At 37.2% G+C, this 20,672-nt stretch overlaps 1 protein-coding gene across 5 annotated transcripts in view; it reads left to right on the top strand.

Moving 5' to 3' along the window:
• The window catches only part of LOC132109445 (protocadherin-11 X-linked-like), a 183,045-nt gene that overhangs the window by 33,036 nt on the left and 129,337 nt on the right, over positions 1-20,672 (top strand). For 3 of the 5 annotated variants that reach the window (XM_059515513.1, XM_059515516.1, XM_059515515.1), the window contains exons 3-4: positions 1,192-3,678; positions 14,910-14,951. In XM_059515513.1, coding sequence (XP_059371496.1) covers positions 1,192-3,678; positions 14,910-14,951 — 2,529 coding nt within the window. Of the gene's footprint in view, positions 1-1,191; positions 3,679-8,212; positions 9,885-14,909; positions 14,952-20,672 lie in introns of those variants that run through there. The other 2 variants (XM_059515517.1, XM_059515514.1) reach the window with 2 other exon arrangements.

Genomic DNA, 20,672 nt, shown 5'->3' with positions numbered 1-20,672 from the left:
TTCCTCAGGCTTTGCTGTTGCCTAGATTGTGCTCCTTACTGGGAGAAAGCTTTTTTTATGTTAAGGTTCTTCCCTTTTCTATAATCTGTGGTGGTCTTGCAATATATTTAAAATGGAAGCTTATCTCTTTGACTCCTTTTTCAGCTTCTTTCTTCACGTATGAACTTGAAATCCACAAGCTGACTTCCATACACTAAATCAGAGTCTTGCTAGTTGGGTAAAACAACAAGTTGTGTGCAGCAAAGTGGAATACACCAGGCGATAAGGCTAGAACTCAATGTTTTAATATTATATTGCTATGAGATGCAGTGTGACTTTGTTACACGTATTGGTTGGTAGAAAATGTTTTTCTGAATGTTAAATCTGCAATTTTCTGTCAGTCAGGCAAATGGTTTTTACATTTTTTAAGAAAATATAAACGAAGCACGCTTATTAAGGAGTCAGCAAAGGTCAGTGAAGAAAAAAAAATATTTCATAAGGGTCAATAAAAGGCTTGCTGAAGTATTTCAGACAGGAATATGTACATCGATTAATGCTTACTCAAATATGGAATTACACATGGTCATTTCCTCTCAAACAAACAATTTTAGATTTTTACCACATCTTGGTCCTATACGCTTTGGGCAGAGAAACTGTGCTCAGTGCATCATTTACGGCGCATAGTTTAGTTTTCAGGTGCTAAATGGATCTGTTTGCTGTGTGGGGATCCAATGTTTGCTTTATAGGATCATATCCCCCGGACAGGCTTTTCAAGTAAATATTTTGAAGACCTTGTGCATTTTCTCATAGGATTAAAGAACTTTAACCCCAAGGTTTAATGCTGGAGCTAAAGCCAACATCTGTTGAAAGCCAGAATGAATGACTGGCTAAAACACATTAGCATTTGTATATCTGTTTTTTTTTTTTTTTTACTTCTGTGAGTTCTGTCTGAGAGATTATCAAAACAAACATTCCCACATACATTAAAAAGAAGATCTAGTAATAGGCACAATAACAACAACAACAACAACAATATTAGTAACAACTGAAACAACAAGAAAAATGCACCATGCAGGTGATTTTTAGTTCAAGTATAAACATCAAGTGGAGGTGTCCTCATACTGGCATTTCCCTGAACACTTTAAAGATGTACTGCTCTTGGTCAAATATACTGCAAACAGTTTACAAGACTGCTACTTTTTTATTTTCCAGAGTGTGAGCGAATTTGGCCTGGACATCATCGAGACGCCTGAAGGAGACAAATGGCCCCAACTCATAGTCCAGCAGAGCCTCGATCGGGAGACGAAGGACACCTTTGTGATGAAAATTAAAGTAGAGGATGGTGGCACCCCTCCAAAGTCCAGCACAGCCATTCTGCAGGTCACTGTCTCAGATGTGAATGACAATCGGCCGGTGTTCAAGGACAGCGAGGTGGAGGTAAACGTTCCTGAAAATGCCCCAATGGGAACATCTGTCACTCACCTTCATGCCACAGACGCTGATCTGGGATCCAATGCTCAGATTCACTTCTCCTTCAGCAACCAAATCTCCCCTGCCACCAAACGACATTTTGCTATTGACAGCACAACTGGACTGATTACCATCAAGCAGCCATTGGACAGGGAAGTCAACCCGGTGCACAAGCTTATAGTGCTGGCCAGTGATGGAAGCTCTACACCTTCAAGGGCTACAGTTACAGTCAATGTCACAGACATTAATGACAACGTCCCCTCCATAGATACCCGTTATATAATGAATCTCGTTAATGGCACTGTGCTGTTGTCTGAAAATGCCCCCCTTAACACAAAAATAGCCCTAATTACTGTGACAGACAGAGATGCAGATCTGAACGGTAAAGTGACTTGTTACACTGATCATGATGTACCTTTCCGACTAAAGCCAGTCTTCAATGACCAGTTTTTGCTCGAAACGGCTGCACCTTTAGATTACGAGACCACTCGAGAGTATGCAATTAGGATAGTTGCATCTGACTCTGGGAAACCACCTCTGAACACTTCGGCAATGGTCCTGATTAAAATAAAGGATGAGAATGACAACATCCCAGTTTTCCCTCAGCCTGAAATCCAGCTGTCCATTCCAGAAAACAATGATCCGGGCACACAGTTGATAAAAATCAGTGCAACAGATGCAGATAGTGGTTCTAATGCCCTTATTATTTATAGTCTTGGCCCAGATGCTCCTGATGGGTTTAATATAGATCCCCGTTCTGGAATCCTTTCCGTTGTCAAAAGGCTAGATAGGGAGAAGCAGGAGAAGTATTCATTCACAGTCATTGCCAGGGATAATGGTTCTACCCCTCTTCAAAGCAATGTCACGGTCAAGCTAATAGTCCAAGACCAAAATGATAACAGTCCAGCCTTTACCCATCCTGAGTACAACTTCTATGTGCCTGAGAACCTGCCTTTGTATGGGACGGTTGGTTTGATCACTGTCACGGATGCAGATGCTGGCGACAATGCAGTCGTCACTCTCTCGATCATAAATGGGAAGGACAATTTCATCATTGACCCCAAAACCGGGGTGATCAAACCAAACATTACCTTTGATAGGGAGCAACAAAGTTCCTACACGTTTGTTGTCAAGGCTGTGGATGCAGGTCAAAAGCAAACCACCTCCTATGCCAAGGTCACCATAAATGTTGTTGATGTGAACGACAATCGACCAGTGTTTGTCATCCCCTCCTCAAACTATTCCTATGATCTAGTACCTTCAACCACCAGCCCGGGTTCAGTGGTGACCAGGGTATTTGCCATTGACAATGACACTGGGATGAACGCTGAGCTGCAGTATAGTATTATTGGAGGATCGCCAAGAGGCCTGTTTGCCATTGACAAAACGACAGGCAACATAACTCTGCAGGAGAAGATTGTAGCAGCAGACCAAGGACTTCATAGGCTAGTGGTAATGGTCAAGGACTTGGGACAACCAGAGTCCTTACACGCAATCGCCCTTGTTCATTTGTTTGTGAATGATACTGTCTCCAATGCCACATTCATCCAGGAACAACTACGCAAGAGTTTGGAGACTCCTTTGGAACGGAATATTGGGGACAACGACGTTACACCCCAGACCAATGGCTACGTAATCGTTGTTATTGCTATAATAGCTGGGACTATGACAGTTATTCTGGTGATCTTTGTGACTGCTTTGGTACGCTGTCGACAGACACCGAGACACAAAGTTGTCCAGAAGAGCAAGCAGAGCGGTGAGTGGGTATCACCCAACCAGGAGGGTCGGCAGATTAAAAAGAAAAAGAAGAAGAAGAAGAGATCCCCAAAAAGTTTGCTGCTGAATTTCGTAACCATTGAGGAACCCAAGTCCGATGACCCTACTCATGAGCACATCAATGGCACCTTAGACCTCCCTGTTGAACTTGAGGAGCAGACAATGGGAAAGTACAACTGGGCTACCACACCCACTACCTTCAAACCCGACAGTCCTGACTTAGCCAAGCACTACAAATCTGCTTCCCCTCAGCCAACATTCCAGATCAAACCAGAGACCCCTGTGGCTCCCAAGAAGCATCATGTCATTCAGGAACTCCCACTGGACAACACATTCGTGGTGGGCTGTGACTCACTCTCCAAATGTTCCTCCAGCAGCTCCGACCCCTATAGTGTTTCAGAGTGCAGCTGTCAAGGGGGCTTCAAGGCACCTGGACAAATCCACACCAGACAGGTAATTCACAACTTCCTTTCTTTAACCACTCGCTGCTCCAGCTCCCATTTGTACTGTCCTTCTGATAGAAAGATGTAGAATGGAAGGTGACAGCCGCATGTGCCGAGCTTCAAAATGGGCTCAAAGATGCATGCGTCAAGATGCAATATGCAAAAGAAAATCTGAAACTTAAAAAGTGGGAGGTTGTTGGTTTTATGGTTGTGTGCTCATATTAGCCAAAACAGCATTTCACATCTTCACTGAAGAAGACTGTAGGAAAAATGGAACAATTCATCAACTGAAGGAACATTGTACATATTAGACTGTGACAGATAGCGAGATGTTGTATGGCTTTGATTATGGGATGTTTTTTTTTTTCTTCTTCCAATCAGACGTTCAATTCTAAAGAGTAATTATTAGCAAAACAACTTTTTGTGTGTAAAAAACAAAAAAAAAATACAAAAAAAAAACAAGAGTGCTAGCTTGAGATTACAGCTATGTTTTTTCTTGATTGACATGCCAAAGCCAATCATGCTTGACAGAAAACCAAACAAGATAGGGTTGCATTCCACAGGCACAACTGAACAGATGCACACTGCTGAAACAATTGTTTCCCACAGAAATGTTTGATAGAACTCGTTAGAGCTAAAACTTGTAACATAGTAGGGAAAGGCTGATTATTTTTAAATAGAATTTCGAACTCAGTCCAAAGGAAACATTATAAGTTGTCTCAGAGGAAAATTGCCCGCATTAATGAGACGAAGGTTCATTTGAATACTTGTATTCTAGTCTATGGTTCTATAGGAGGTAGATGTGGCAAATGCAAAATAGTTAATAAATAAAAGCAGATGAGGGACATAAATGTAAATTGGGGTGGAGAGAGAGGTGGCATCACTGCGGCGACTGGCCTTTCTTGCGAAGTGGAAGACTGAGCTGTGCGATTGTAGGTCAGAGAGATCAAGTTGAAGACAGAGCTGTGGGAACGTGAGACTTAAATAGGAGCACATTCACTAATAGCTTGAAACACCATTCATTTTACCTATCAACTGCATGTTTCTAATGACCAGACATCGAGTCTGCAGCGTAGCCATTTTCTCAGGCAGGTTAGAAAGTACAGGACTGGGGTCGGGAATGTAAGCTGGCAGTACCCCAGGGGCCTAAATTAAAAAATAACTGAGCATGTATGCAGTGATAGGACACTATCTACATGATCAGGAACTATGTGCCCAAAAATAGATTTTTTTTTTCTCATCTTCTTTATTTATATTTTATTTATTTTTTTAGCATTCAATCACAGACGATCTTGTTTTTTTTTTTTCTCTCTGTAATATCATGTCATCCACTTGTCCTTATTGAAGAAAATCCCCCTCTACATACTTTTCTTGCAAATTACAGTATATCCACTCAGATGCTTTGTGCGCATGGTAATTTAAGGTGACACCCACACATAGCTGATGTTCCATTTTCACCATGAGGCCTTTATTTTAAAATGCAGTTAAAAGCAACGCTCTGCCATGGTTCATTATACATAAGCCTGCTTACATAGTGAGATTATGGAATGACACATAATTCAGGTTAGATTTGTAATTTGCCCTGCCATAGTTGTCTTCCTGCTTCTGTGTATTTTGAAATATGAAGTAATATTTGTTGAAGGTTTTGAAACCTTGCATCAGATTCTTGAAGTATTTGTGATTAAAATCCTATTTAGATGGTGCCGTGTGGCGCCTTGTACTGTGAATACTATAGCTACTGCAGCAAATTATTATATGGGTGTGTGTGTGTGTGTATTATTTATTTTTCTTTCCTTTTTTCTTTCTTTCTTTTTTGTTTTCTTTCTTGCTGAAATAAACTTATAACTCTTCAGTTTTTAAATATATTGAGTGTAACTTTGAATGCCTTAGTCATGTTATTTCTGTACATCTTAAAGTTATCCTGTATGTTTTGACCGGTATAGACTATTGAAATAATCTATTAGAAAGAAGTTAGACTGTTGAATCATCTCCATTTCTGAAGTAAAGTGCTCTATGTCGTATCTTACCATTCCATACTTTCAGTAAAGGTAATTTTTACTTTCATACATTAGCAGTGGTCTAGAATATTTCTTCTTATTTAGTCATTTTAAACCACAACTTGGATATCAGCTCAGAGCCATTACTGACAAATAGACAGTGGATATTGCAGTAGAGAATCTAGAACATCAGATCATGTCTTGTACCCACTGGCCCCATATTTGGTGAAAAATCTCTAGTGTCTCGTATTAGCTATAAAGCAGTGACACAAATGTCAGCATTATTTAACTTTAGCGACCCCATCTCGATGTCTGAGAAACATCATGTCTGAATTTGCCATGATGAATAGGTGCAAGAACATTTGTAGGGACCATTAAAGGATGCATTTCTCCCAGGAAACATTCACTGATGAAGGTCAATGGGATGCTTAGCGGGGCTGGGAATGATGTCAGCATCAAAGAAAAGCTCATCAAAATACAACATATTTATGGGCCATATGGCTCATAATACCATCAGTGGTCCATTTTGCATTCCGAGCACCACCACGAACCTCTTCCCCACCCCTTTCACTCATCTCTGCCTTTCTTTTATCTTTCGTCTCCCTGTTCTCAGACAGTGATTTTAGAGGTCAATCCCTCCGGTGGTGGTGGGGGGTGGGGTGGAGGGGCTTCTGTCTGAATACACACTTTAGTTGTGGGAGATCAAGTAAATTCCACCATACTTGACTGATCCTTGGCAAGGCCATGAATATGCAAGAACTCTAGTCAAATCAAACGCTATAAGGCCTCTATATTCAGAGCAGGGGTGTATCTGAGGTCAGTAGCTTCACCTCATGTTGCTTGCAAACCCGTCTTCATTTGGATTGGTATGAATATGCCCTCACAGTCTTATGGGGTCTCACAGTCAAACACATTTTCTTTGCATCTGGCGTCATGGTACATTCAGCATTTCAAAAACATCATAAAATATGGGAGTGGATGTCTTTGAGTCCACAGTTTGTGCTCTCAACCACCCGCGTTTCAATAATTCAAATTCTCCTTCATTTTTGAATCTCACCGGGTATAGCGCAGATGTGCCTAGATTTACAACCAAACACATTTTTAGAACATGAAGTGATCTCTTGAATTTCTCTCTTTGTATTGATTACCTCCAGTTGTGTCTAACTCCAGGCGATTTCTGCAGCGTTTAGCCCATCAGCAATTCTTGAGCATCTTGGCCTTTAGGAATATATTCTGCATGTTTGTTTAAAATTCACAAGCTTTAAATATGTTTATGCATTTTTTAACCGTCTGATTCTCCCACAGATAATCCTAAGTAAAATTACATTTTGCCTTTAATAGTACTACCCAGAGGTACAGCCATAATTGCTTTGCTTTCTAGTTTAATATTTTGGTTATTACATCACTGTTGTGAAACATGTTACACTCTGAATCTTTTACATATATGTACAGTATATATATATATATATATATATATATATATATATATATATATATATATATATAAATACACATAAACATATTTTTTTAAGTCGGTATATCAGCTTTTTTTTCTTTGGGAGTGATGCAGTTATTTCAACAATAATTTTTAACAATATTTTTACAAAATTTACTAGTTCATTCAACTTTCAATCAGTTATGTCTACAAAGAAATAGAAGCAAAAACGTTGAAATAATCTCAAAACTATCTTTTAGCAAAGACGTGCTAAATGTATTATAAGTGACAGTACATTTATATATGTTACAACAACAACAACAACAAAATCCTACAACACAAGCTTAAGAAATGCATGTTTGTGTATTTTTGAAGTTGGAACAGCAGAGTGAGTTTGGTTTTACTTTTTTCCTCCTCAAAGAAACCTGAATTCATTCGTATACGTTTTATCGGCATGTGTGTTTCCCAGGAAACGACCCATGACCTTGACATCACTGCCATCGTGTTCTACCAGTGAAGCTGCATCGTAATTTCATTTTTTAAAAGTCACTCAGTGTTCATTTAACATTGCTGAAGAGTGAATTTACAATACAAAGAGCTTTGAAATGGTACTGCCCTCTTGGACATGCTGCTTGCTTATATATTTCAATGATAAATTTAAGAGATTGAGTTATAATGAAGGAAATATAAACTTATTACCTTAGTTTTATCATATTTATAAAAACATGTTCATTACCAGCTATTAAAAAAAAAGTGTTTAAATCACATGAGCTTCCTGTTGTCATCAATGAATGAGTGTTGCTGTAGTGTGGTGGCTGTAACGGCACATTTGGAGCAAAAAGCAATTTGGTTTACCTGCATGCACTGACTAGTCACTTTTCCCAGCATTCTTCAAGGTAAATCCGACCAGATGAAATGAACACCAACCTCTTTCGGTCTGTTCCTTGAAGAATGCTGATCCTCTCCCTCTCTCTCTATGTATGCACGTGAATGTATATGTCCAGAGAGAGAGGCCTTCATTATCATCTTACACAGTACATAATGCAGCTTAGCAAGCCAGATGATTTTGTAACTACAATCTCCCTATATCTGTCTGTCTCTCTATATTACAGGAGACGGCACTGAAACCACCACTCTATGGCACACTCTGTGGCACAGGTACAGCTCGCTCCCACAGGATAAAAATCAATCTCTAGCTGCCATTTCCTAAAGAGAGGGAGGGAGGGAGAGGAAGGCACTCACAGAAGAGGTGAAAACACGAACTGTACACATTCTCCAGCCTCAAACGAGTCCTAGAGAGTAACGCCAGACTAATTTAACCGTCCGAAACTCTGCTTGTGACTTGTGGGAGGTTTGAAATGCTTTGTTTAACCCCTTTTGTCCTCATTCACCGGTTGCACCGAATAGGGCACAAGAGACACCTCCACTCTGCTTATCCAAATGGAATATGAATATGGCTAAGACCTCTGTATAGGATGTTTATATAGAAATGTATTTATGTATAGCAGCAGCACAGTCCTTGTCGTCTGTGTGTCTATTTATTGATTTTGTTCACTGATAGTAGTTCAATGAAACTTCGACGTGCCTGGTGGTTGTTTTACTTTTTTTTCCCCCGTTTTCATATCCTTTGCTCACTTCCTTTACTGTTTCATTTGTTCATTCTGTGCTCATATCCAATAGATCACTGCGAACTCCTCGTCACCAATTGCCACAGCTCTCCTCGCACCGTCCCAACGCTTGTTAACATTGAAATGCATGGCCCTCAATAGGAGGTACCAACACGTTTTAGCTCTGTCACTGATTGCCTCTGACTCTGGGATGCGGAAGATTCCAAAAGAGCCCTAATGCTTTGCTAAGCTGCAATCATATGGGACAGCGCTCCCGCTTCCTAATCAAAGAAACCCCTTGTACACAGTAGAAAGGGACACCTGGTCTGACCTCTATATGTTGTCTGTTGTAGTCCGCTTTTACCAGAGCCAATATAACCTGTGAGATGTATTTACTGATTTTGAATAGAAAGCCTCTGGCAATCTTGTCACACGAGATGGTAGGTTTTAGTTACATCACCTAGGTGTTTGTATATTCTGAAACTGACATGCTATGTATTCTTACAACCGAGATGAAAAAAAAAAAAAAAGTATATTAAAAGTAGAAAATTCAGTAGAGAGCACGAGAATACAACGTGGACTATTCCAATTTTATGTCAACAGCAATAAATTTACGATAAATCGAGAACTCACCCTAGATGAGCACTTTAAAGTCGTGATAATAAGCATCCCACAGCTAAAGCTCTCTTTTGTGAAACTTAACAGTCGGGTATTTCCGTCTTGAATGACTATTACATCACTAATGAATTGCTTCGATGGATAGCACTTTTGTTCGAGCAGTAATTTACTCCTTTTAGCAAATGGACTGATTTGTAGAAGTGTCTTTGGGCCCAAATGTTTGACCTCTTATTCTTGCAGAGGTATCAGATGTCTTAATGGTGTCAATTGTAACGCTCTGGAGTAGGAAAAACAGAATGACTCACACAGAAAACTGTAGCACTGTGTAAGAAACAATTAGACATGCCTGGATATTTGCCATTGATAAAGAATGTGAGGGGAGAGGGGAAAAAAAATGACTTTTTCTTTTCATGTAAGGAGTTGGATAAATCACTTTCATTATAAATGAAGCACCTTACATTGTATCCTCTGTTTATTTGCCAACATGTGAAGTAAACTGTATATAACTGTTTTATGTATGTTTGAGCTTTGGAAGTTTATTAAAGTCTTTTGCATTGTACTGCACATTTCCATGCGTCATTTCTTGACCAAACAATATACGGTGGGGTCCAAAACTGAGATCACTAGTGATAATTCTTCTGTATTGTACTTTTCTAATGCTAATATTTTGATTATAAATATCGCAAAATTATATTGATTAATTGATTTTATTATTTAGGCAACTGTTTAAAATAAGATTCCATTAGTTTCCATTAGTTAATGCATTAACTAACATTAAATAATGAGTAAGCTTTTTTATGAGGTTTCTTTTAATTATTACTTGATTTATTTCTTTTTTAAGCTAAATGTTGTGGTGCACTAATTAAAACTTATATCAAGCACAGAAGTCATGTTAGGCCACATGGGCTTTAAACTCACAACTCTGAGGTCTGTGGAAGTACAAAAATTACACATCACAACCACATCTAATTTGCCCAGTTATGCAACTGCACTGGTATTTATGCATCTTTTGAAATATACCTTTTTTTGTAAGGCTGAACAGTTACAATTTTAAGGCTCACTTTTCACACAACTGTAATTCTTCAACATCCGTTTGTGAGCGGGCCCAAGAGCAAGCCATTGTTCCCATGTATGTGGTTTCAAAGCAGCTGTTCCAGAAGTTCACATGAAAGAAAGGAGAAATGAGAAGCGCAATGGAAAACAATTTAATTGCTTATCAAAGTTGCTTTAAATTGCAAGACTGGAGAGCTAATCATTTCCCTTGAGGGAAATATGTCCTTGGTGATTAGAGAAAATGGTGCACATTCACTACGTTGAGCTTGTATTAAGCTTGTGTGCAAATGTCAGCCTGCTATTAATATCGCAATGTAAACTCTCTATGCGCTAAACTCTGTGTACATTCATGACGATGTTGGCATGCACGCTTCCATAAGAACTGAATGAGACCATTACCAAAGCACATATGCTTTTTCCGTAAAGCAGTTTTTGCTCACTCAGCTTGCATAAGAGTTTCAGATGAATATGAAACCATGTTTAACAGATGTCAGATATGTAAGAGATAACTTACAATCAGCAGGCAACTGCTTCTACACCAAAAAATAAAATAAAATAATATTCATGTAGCTCAAACAGTAGAGCACAGTGCTAGCAATGCCAAGATCATGGGTTTGATTCCCAGAGAATGCATCAACTGATTAAATATAACATGGATGCAAGTCATTTTGGATAAAAGCATGCCAAATGCATAAATATAATTTTATCAACTGTGAAAGAAAGACAAAATGCAAAAGACTAGCACGGTAACGCAAGAGATCATTTGCCTTTTACAGCGGTCAATTATAGGCTACTGTTATGTGGTTATTATACAAATCTGAGCGCTGAATGCTGCAATCGACCAATCGCAATCAAGTATTCCAGAAAGTCTTACTGTCTTTGGATTTAAAGAATGGGCAAAAATCTTCCAACAGATTGGTCTCCATCTGCTGGCAAATTATGTTTCTTAAAGATATGTAATTTAGCCATTGTTATTCTTCAAATTTAGTGTGACAGCTGAGGAGAGTTTCTTGTGTTGGCTTTGCTTGATTTGTGGCATTGAGCTTAAATGTATTATTTGTTTGACAGCGTTTAGAAGCAGTAGAATTCCCATTGAATCAAATGCTAGAAATGCTAGCTGCATGCTGTGAATTATATGGCTCCATGTGGTGTGCATACAGCTAACATACCTGCACGTTTGCTCATAATCTAATAAAGCAACTGTCAATAAGGAGACTGATTAAGGAAGTCTGTAAAGTTACGGCCTCAGTAATGGAGATGCCTCAGGGATTGACCGCATTAGCCTAGAATAACCTTCAACATATTAAAGGTGCAGTTCACCCAAAAATTGAAAATCATTTGCACAAAAAACAAGATTTTCAATTACACTACAGGTCAAAGGTTTGAGGTCAGTAGTTTTTTTTTTGTTTTTTTTTTTGGATTACGCATTATCTTATGGTGTCCTTGTTACAGTGCAAATATTAAGTGCTGAGTAATATTAATTAACAACATATACCTATGTTTATGTTTGGTAATGGATGTAGTAAGAATAATAGTATTATTATTATAGCATATATGTGACCCTGGACTACAAAACCAGTTTTAAGTCGCTGGGGTATATTTTTAGCAATAGCCCAAAAAAACATTGCATGGCTCAAAATGATAGATTTTTCTTTTATGCCTAAAATCATTAGGATATTAAGTAAAAATCATGTTCCATGAAGATATTTTGTAAATTTCCTGCCATAAATATGTCAAAACAAAATTTTTGATTAGTAATATGCATTGCTAAGAACTTATTGATGATTTTCTCAGTATTTAGATTTTTATTTTTTATTTTTTGCACCCTCAGAATTCAGATAATCAAATAGTTGTATCTCAAATAATCCTGATTAAAAATGTATCCTGGTTTCCACAAAGATACTAAGCAGAAAAGTTGTTTTCAGCATTGATAATAATAACAAATATTGAAGACTGGGGCTGTGATGCTAAAAAATACAGCTTTGCATCACAGGAATAAATTACATTTTAAAATGTATTAAAATAGTATTATTTATTATAATAAGTGTTAGTGTAAAATATTTTAAATTGTAGTGATTTTACAATATTATGTTTATTTATTTATTATTTTATTATTTTCATCTTTGATATAATAAAGACAGTCTGTTTTTTATTTTTTATTTTTATTTTATTTATTTATGTATTTATTTATTTTTTTTGGGGGGGGGGGGTGGTATGTAATGAAAAATTACACTCTTTGGGTAAACAATCAGTTTAATGTCACATTTGTTTGCCCTGTACTCTTACATCTGGCCTTCCACGGTGTCACAACCCTCAGAAACACAGTGTTTGCTTAATTTTCACTCTTTCTGTTTCCTGTGAGTGTTGGTGGGAAGAACAAATGCATAAATACATAAATTATATCTAAAAATAACTAAAGAGTCGCATTTAATTTGGATTAATTTAAGGAAACTTGATGATTCGAAACAAGCTGCACTGCCAGGCACAGCACAATGAAAGTAAAACCAGTGAGGAATTGCATTACTTGAGTCTGAATGCCTATGAAAGTACCTCTCCGGCAGGTGCTGACTATGAGAGTAATGCACCATAGAGAGCTCATGAATTAATAAATCGCCTGGACTTTAGAATGACAAAATGTATCTCGAGGAGGACAGACTAAGGATCAGATTGCTGAGAAAGTGCAACAAAACATATGTCTTGAGATCGTATTTATAATTCATATCGATCATATCCTGTGTCCTCAGTATTACATCACACACAGAGAGGGGCAGAATGGGGCCGGGGTTTGAGGGTACAGGAGAGTCATCCGTCGTTATAAATGATCAGGTACACCAGGGAATTACTGCAGACTGAGAATATTGTGTCCAAGTCCCAAAGGGTTTCCTGATTATCTCTATGTAGTGCTATTTATGCATTTCAGTGCACCAATGTAGGAAACAGGAAGATGGTCTCTGTTATTTGCACTCAAGGCAGTGCTGCGCGCTCCTGCTGCCAAATCTCTGCCAAACTGAATAATTCAATCATGCTTTTATTATTATTTTTTTTGTATTTTTACATTTGTGTGTTCAAAAATCGAAGGGGTGCTCAAAGACACCGGTTGTCGCTGTGGCTTGTTAAATTGTGCCCATTGGTTAAAAGTACAATATTATAAATATTCACAAGCCACACAGTGATGACTATTTTTAGGCTGCATGGATTTGCATACAATTGCTCTGAGATGGCATATTAATAATGGGATATTAATGTTATTGATTAAGGATGTGGATTGTGGTTCTGTATGTATGCAGACATGTCTTTCAGTGTCAAACTGAGCTTTTTGAGTTTTGTCAATTAGAAAGTCTGTTTCTCACATTCGAAATGCATTCATATGCAGACAGGATTGTCCTAAATGGATCCCTGCAGCCATATAGCTTTTTGTTAGTTTTCAGGAGATTAGGAATTGCTTTTAAACATGATTGTCCTTCTTGTTTGTCTAGGATTGGCAGGTTGTATAGGCTTATTATTCCAAAGGGAAAATGTAAAAAAGCTTCAAAATAAATACACCGCTGTCTGATTAAATGCTTTCAAAATTGAATTGAAGAACGTTGTTGTACACTAATCTTCAGGAGGACGCTGTGTTAGAAATACATTCTTTTAAAACAAGGGATCAGAATTCAATTTCCAGAGCTTGTTTTCATATTCCCTGCATAGTCATTCTAGCAAGGTAACTTTTGTGTGTCACGTCTTTGCACTGCTACGAAACACATTGTTTCATGAAATTTATTTATTTAGAAAAGGCATGACATTATTAAGGTTTTTCAGGTATGTTGAAAGGGGACAGTTCACCCAAAATCAATATTGCCATCATTTAATTATCTTCATGTCATTCCAAACCTAATGACTTACTTTCTTTTGTGGAACATAAAACAACATATTTTACAATGGAGGTCAGAGGTCACCAAATGGTTACCAACATTCTTTAGGTGCATTTAGAGAAGTTCTTGGCTTGAAAAAGCATTTATTTCATTTTAGCAATGAAAAACCATTCTAAAAAATGTTTCATAAGGGAGCGCAAGACTGCAGCCGAGGAAATCATGTTAGTGCTGCTTTACGAAATACTTTGCCATGTAATATGCAGTACAACCACTGGTTTATGTGAAATTTGTATAATACATAATAATCACCCATATGTCTCTCAAAACTCTTATGATTGCAACACAAAAGGACAACTTTTTCCTTTTTTAAAATACTTTGTGTGTAACAACTGTAAAAAAAAATGAAAAAGACTGAAAGAAATGCTTTTGAAACAGTTTTGACTCAGAAATTGCTTATACATTTCACAATGATTTAGAAAGATTGTATTACTTCAAAATGTTTTGAATTACACATAGTTTGCAAGTAGAAAGACATTAATAATATTTTTCTAATAATAATAATATTAATCGTAAGAAGAAAAAAAAAACATTTTTAAAGTGTATGGAAAAGACCAGAATGAAAATTCTTCAAAATATCTCTTTTTTTTCTCTCTCTCTCTCTCTTTCTCTTTGAACAGCCACTGTTCAAAGAAATCCGTACAATTTGGAACAACCTGAAGGTGAGTAAATAATGACAGAATTTTCATATATGGGTCAACTAAAAGTGATAAATACATCTGCTGATTTGTCATAGAAAGCAGTTCTTCCATCTTCAGAGCTTATTATGTCTAGGAAACGGTGTCGTGTGGAACAGATGACCAGCTGAATGTTGTAGGACATTTACAGGAGATCTTTCCTAAGTGGGTAAGCAGAAGATCGGCTAAAGTCAGGTTGGGAGGCGTTGACTTAAAGACACTGTTCAGAGCCACTGTAATCCAGGTAATCCAGCACAGATTTCTTGATTTGCACTTGTAAAAGAGATTGAAGGACGATAAGAGCCCAGCCCCATCTTAGAATAGCTAGTAATCTGGTTTGGACAGAAGATTCAGGGGTATTTACCCAGCCTTAACAGTTGCTTAAGCAGATGGTATGAAGGAGGGGTTGGAGCCACCAAACTTCCTCATCCATCTACAGGACAAAAAATAAATAAGGGGGAAAAAGAACAGTGGATGATAATCAATGTTGTTTATTTTGCTGCTTGACTCCTTAAGTACTGTCAGCCAGATTATAGGCTTTCCTGGGGATAATCGGAGACAGCAGACAATTGCCTTTTTTCCCATCCTGAAAGGATCCCGTGACAGCGTAAAGAAGGCGGTTTAGGGTGGATGCCGACTCTTAATTCCTGATTAGTCCTGTTCCAAACCTTGCTAAAATTAACTGGGCAGGGTGCTAATCACTGAGCCTCAGACACTCTCCGCTTCACTTTGCCGCAGAGTTTACACTACATAGCTGGAGTAGACGTCTCTAGGGTGAGACCCAATTAGGGCAGGCTTTTGAACCCTGCTCCGAACAATGTTTGACCACACAATGGACAAGCGATTTGCTCCGAGCCGTTGTTACTTTGTTGACTTTATAATAGCCCCTCAACAGAGCTGTCCCTCTCCTTTGTTGCACTGAACAGACAGCCATCGCTCCTAAGCCTGGTCTGAATAGTATTTTGGATATTTGATAATAAATAAAATAGGGCTGTGCAAAAAAATCGAATGCGATTTTCATGCGCATCTCGTCAGTAAAGGCGCTCCTGTGATTAGAAGTACATCTCCAGCATGTGTGTTCAGATCAGGGTTGCCAGGTTTTCAAAACACATCCTGCCCACTTGCTTCTCAAAACTAGTCCAAAACTATCCCAAAGCTGATTTGCATAAATTATTATTAATGTTTAAAACAATTGTGCTTTATTTTTAATTTTTTTGTGGAAACCATGATACATTTTTTTATTAATTGATGAATATATAAATCAAAAGAACAAAATTTACTTGAATTATTTATTATTTTGAAACAGTATAAATGTCTTTACAAATGTGATCAATTTAATGTTTCCTTGCTAAATAAAAGTTTTTCTTTAAAAAAAAAAATCATACCAACCTCAAACTTTTAAATGGTTGTGTAATTTTTTTTCTGTGAAATTTACTTTTTATAAAAGATCATTTCTGTCACATATTTATTTTTATTATTATTAATTGTGACTTTTTGAACTCTGACAATTTCAGTTTTTTTTTTCATTCTGAGGAACAGAGATATTAAAGACAGAATATAATCTCAGAATTGTTTAAAATACCACGTCTTCAGCTCTGCACAATCCTGCTGTTTTTTCTCTCTCAAAATTCTGAGATTTTAGAGAAGGTCAGTAGAAGAGCGAATTCATTCAACGCCCCTACATTGAACCTTTCAGTTATGCTTTCCTACTTTTTAGCCTTCTCACCATCAAGGGATGGACAACAAGTGCAGCTGGGACATATTTCTCTAATTAGTCTGCATCAGACTCATTACAGCTCTGATTAACAAGAGTGGATGACGTCTGGACGTCACGTAGCCAGGAGACCATTTAATGCACTTTTAAAGGTGAACCGGTGCTAGACTGGAAAAAAAAAACAGGATAGAGGCAAAATGGAATTTAATTCAATTAGCCTTCCTTTTTAATTGGACAAAAACATGTGATCAGGGGCCAGATTGAATGGCTGGTGCTCTTGATTTAACATGCATCTCCAGCAGGCGGCCAGACGCATTCAGAAGATGCTAAATGAGAGCAGACAGACAAAAAATTCTTCAAATAATTCAAAAAATTAGAACTATAGAACTTTTCTATAAAATTAGAAAGTATTGACATTCTTCCAGAGTTAACTTGCTGGCAGAGGTTAGTAGCAAATGTCAATATCAGGGCAGAAAGCTTGCTATTTTTAAGTTCGCTTTTCATAGTATGGATCATTACATATTTATGACATCCAAACTTTGTGTTGCTTTGGACTCGAGTGAAAAATCCTGATCTGGAATGTCAACAAAATGTCAGCTTGGTATTACATTGCAAAACAAGCCCGAGAAGATTTCATTATAGGATAGTGTGTGTGCCATTATGCGTTCATTATATTAAATTTGGCTGCAGGCAGTCGAATGTAAAAGAGGAGAGCCTGCTGTTTAGGGGAACGCGAGCAGGAGCTGGAAACATACTGTTCGTACAGATTGTCGGCCCCAGAGAGCTGCCCTGTAGACCCCGCATGCCTTCGGATGCCTGCCGCTTGCCTAGTAAGCACTTTGAAAGCTACTGTATTGTTTAATACCTTGCCAAACTCTTTGCCTCCTTCCATCTAACAGTAGTGGCTTTTGTCACACACGATGGCTGCTTGAAAAATTGTATATATTTTCTAAATAAATAGGACAAAGAGGTGCTAAAAGATAAATGACTTTCCTCGGCTGCAGTCTTGCGCTCCTTTATGAAAATTTTTTTAGAATGGTTTTTCATTGCTAAAATGAAACAAATGCCTTTTCAAGCCAAGCACTTCTCTAAATACACCTAAAGCGCTCCTTTCAAAGCGTTCAAGATTTTGATATTTGAACGGAACACCTTGAATCGTATTTCGAAACTTTAACAAAGAACAAAATCACAAGACCAGACCAAAGCACTTGCTTTTGTTTCAAAGCTCACTGATGTTTTGGCATCCCATAAAGGCGTAAATAACTCATATGGTCATTGCCGTTTCAAGTGTTGTGTTTTTTTTTTTATTTGCTTTATCGTCAGATGAAAGACAGTAGTATTCTCTTTTGTGAGCCGTGTACTTTCATATCGCTTTTTATTTTTTAAATCCTGCCATGTTTAAATGCAAATGGGCTTTGGCTGTTCTGCAATCTGTCTGCATGGGGTGAAGCCTTTGGAGTGCTATGGATGGTGGGCATGATAAATCTCAATATGCAGAAACCATGCACATGGACAGATATTGTTATTCCTCCCCCAAAACATTGAGCCACTGTCCCTTAAAATCAACAGCTGAGCTCATGCGATCAAGCGAAACGCCAAAACGCTCTGAAACAATCAGACCGGGAGTCATAACTGATTCATTAGCTAAACATGTGAAGTCTACCTTTGATAGATCAGGTAAATGGATTATTGCATGTGATTTCTGCCAACGCCGTAGTTATTTGTGATGTTTTTTGGCTGGTTAGATCTCATGAGATGAAATGTATTCACCTCAGCCTTCACCAGAGCAGATCGTCATTTTGCTGCAGTCACACGTAGTTTGAAGTCTGACTAAAGTGCTGTCAAGCTTTAAGTGCGGCGTATTTGCTGTGCTTGTTTTCTGTTTGTTTGCGTGGCAGGGACCTCAGGTGTAAAGACACATTGGTGACACAACAAAGCCGTCGTACTGAATTATATAATCAATGAGGGATGTTCATGCAATCACTCGCAGTCTTTCTTCAGCACGTGTCACACTCCAATGAGGGAGTCATTCTGTACTAATTAAGCATTGGCGAGTGCCTGTGGACTGGCAGCTCTGTCTAACTTGATTCTCTGCCTGATAGCTCTAAATCAAGACTACAAGAGTTTACAGAAGCACAGCTGCAGTATTTACAGGATATATATATACTGTATATAGCTGGTCACACTTATATGTTCTGTTAAACTAAAAAGAGTAAAAATATATATTTGGTAGTATACCAGTTACAGTTTAAAAGTTACAAATAGGCATTAAGAAAGAAGTCATTTACCTGTTGAGAGTGTGTTGGCAGAGTGTAGTTGGATGGCTGAAGTCCAAAAAATCAGTAATTCAGGGGGAAAATCAACAACAATAACAGCAGCAACAACATATTGTGTGAATTAGGTACTTTTTTATTGACATGAAATTGTAGCAAAAATGTCAGTGCTCTTAACAACAGTTGACATTTAAGTAAATACATAAAGAAGTAAAACACGAAATAAAAACATAAAAATGATGTGATGAAGATTAAATTCCAGTGAAATATCTTCACAGTCCTCTATGATGCCTTTAAGTCCATCATTTTAATGTGACTGAGTGGCAGTTCTCTGTGGAGGACGAGTTTGTGGGACGTTTACAATTGAATTTAGAGATGTTAGAGATGAAGCAAAAATGGACAGAATGTGAGCCTTTCTCATTGTTAAAAGAAAAAAAGTGATGCATAAACCCAAGTGACAATTACATTACATTACATTTAATCATTTAGCAGATGCTTTTGTCCAAAGCGACTTACAAATGAGGACAATAGAAGCAATCAACATGACAAAAGAGCAACAATTTATAAGTGTTTTGACAAGTCCTGGTTAGTCTAACGCAGTACACATAGCAGCGTTTTTTTATAAAAAAATAAACCGAATAAAAAGTAGATAGAAAATAAATAGAATAGATAGCAAGTGTTAAAGGGTCAATTATTATTATTATATATATTTTCTTTTTATAAAATAAGTAGTTGGAACAGATATAGAATAGTGTTCTAGTGTCTAATTAGGTTAAAAAAAAAAAAAAAACACGGTGAAACTATTTATTATAAATTCAATGTCTCTGTTACTTGGCGGAGAAGTGGATAGAAGTATCCTTAGCTTACATCTGACCAAAAAAAATAAATAAAAGATAGGGAGAGAGAGAAAAGAACATGTTTGTTTGGAAGCCAGTTACAATTTTAAAGTTAAATGTGTATTTAAACTAAAGAATGAAATAATTTACCTGTTGAGAGTGTGTTGACAGTCTGTGTAGTTGGATCACTGAGCTCCAGAAAATCAGTAATGAGGAGCTTTGACCGTTACAGGTTTAAAAAACAAAAAGGCGGGAATGAAGAACCCTTACACAAAGAACCATTTCAGCATAAAAGGGTTCTTCAAGATTCTATGGTTCTAAATAGAACCTTTATTACATATAAATAACCTTTAAAGAACAATATTTTTTGTGTGTGTGTGTGTGTTTATATATATATATATATATATATATATATATATATATATATATATATATATATATATATATATATATATATATATATATATATATATATTCTTTCTTTCTTACATCCCATAAAATGTGATATTCTGTGTAGTCCAATGTGCAATGTGTTATTTGTTAACATTTTATTTACGATTAATATTTTAGATGCTTTCAATATGTTTATATCCAAGCATAAATAAGTGTATATAGGCCTGATCCACACTTTATGTACAAATACTAAAGAGCTTAGTTTGGCTGCCATTTAGTTGGTTCTGAATTGTAACATTTACCCATTTAAACCACATGAAGTCCTCCTAGAAGTAATACCATTGAGAGAACATGTAATCTGTATAACGTAATAGATTTATTGCATGCAAAATGTCAATAACAGGCACAGCAGACAGAGCGTCTAGCCATAATAGCAAACCATAATGCACCATATGACTAATATAGTCTATTTTCCAGACACTGGTTTTGA

Source organism: Carassius carassius, chromosome 29, assembly GCF_963082965.1.
Source record: "Carassius carassius chromosome 29, fCarCar2.1, whole genome shotgun sequence".
Classification (NCBI taxonomy): Eukaryota; Metazoa; Chordata; class Actinopteri; order Cypriniformes; family Cyprinidae; genus Carassius; species Carassius carassius.
The sequence above is the reverse complement of the archived record's forward strand: the minus strand, read 5'-3'. Positions and strand labels throughout refer to the sequence as shown.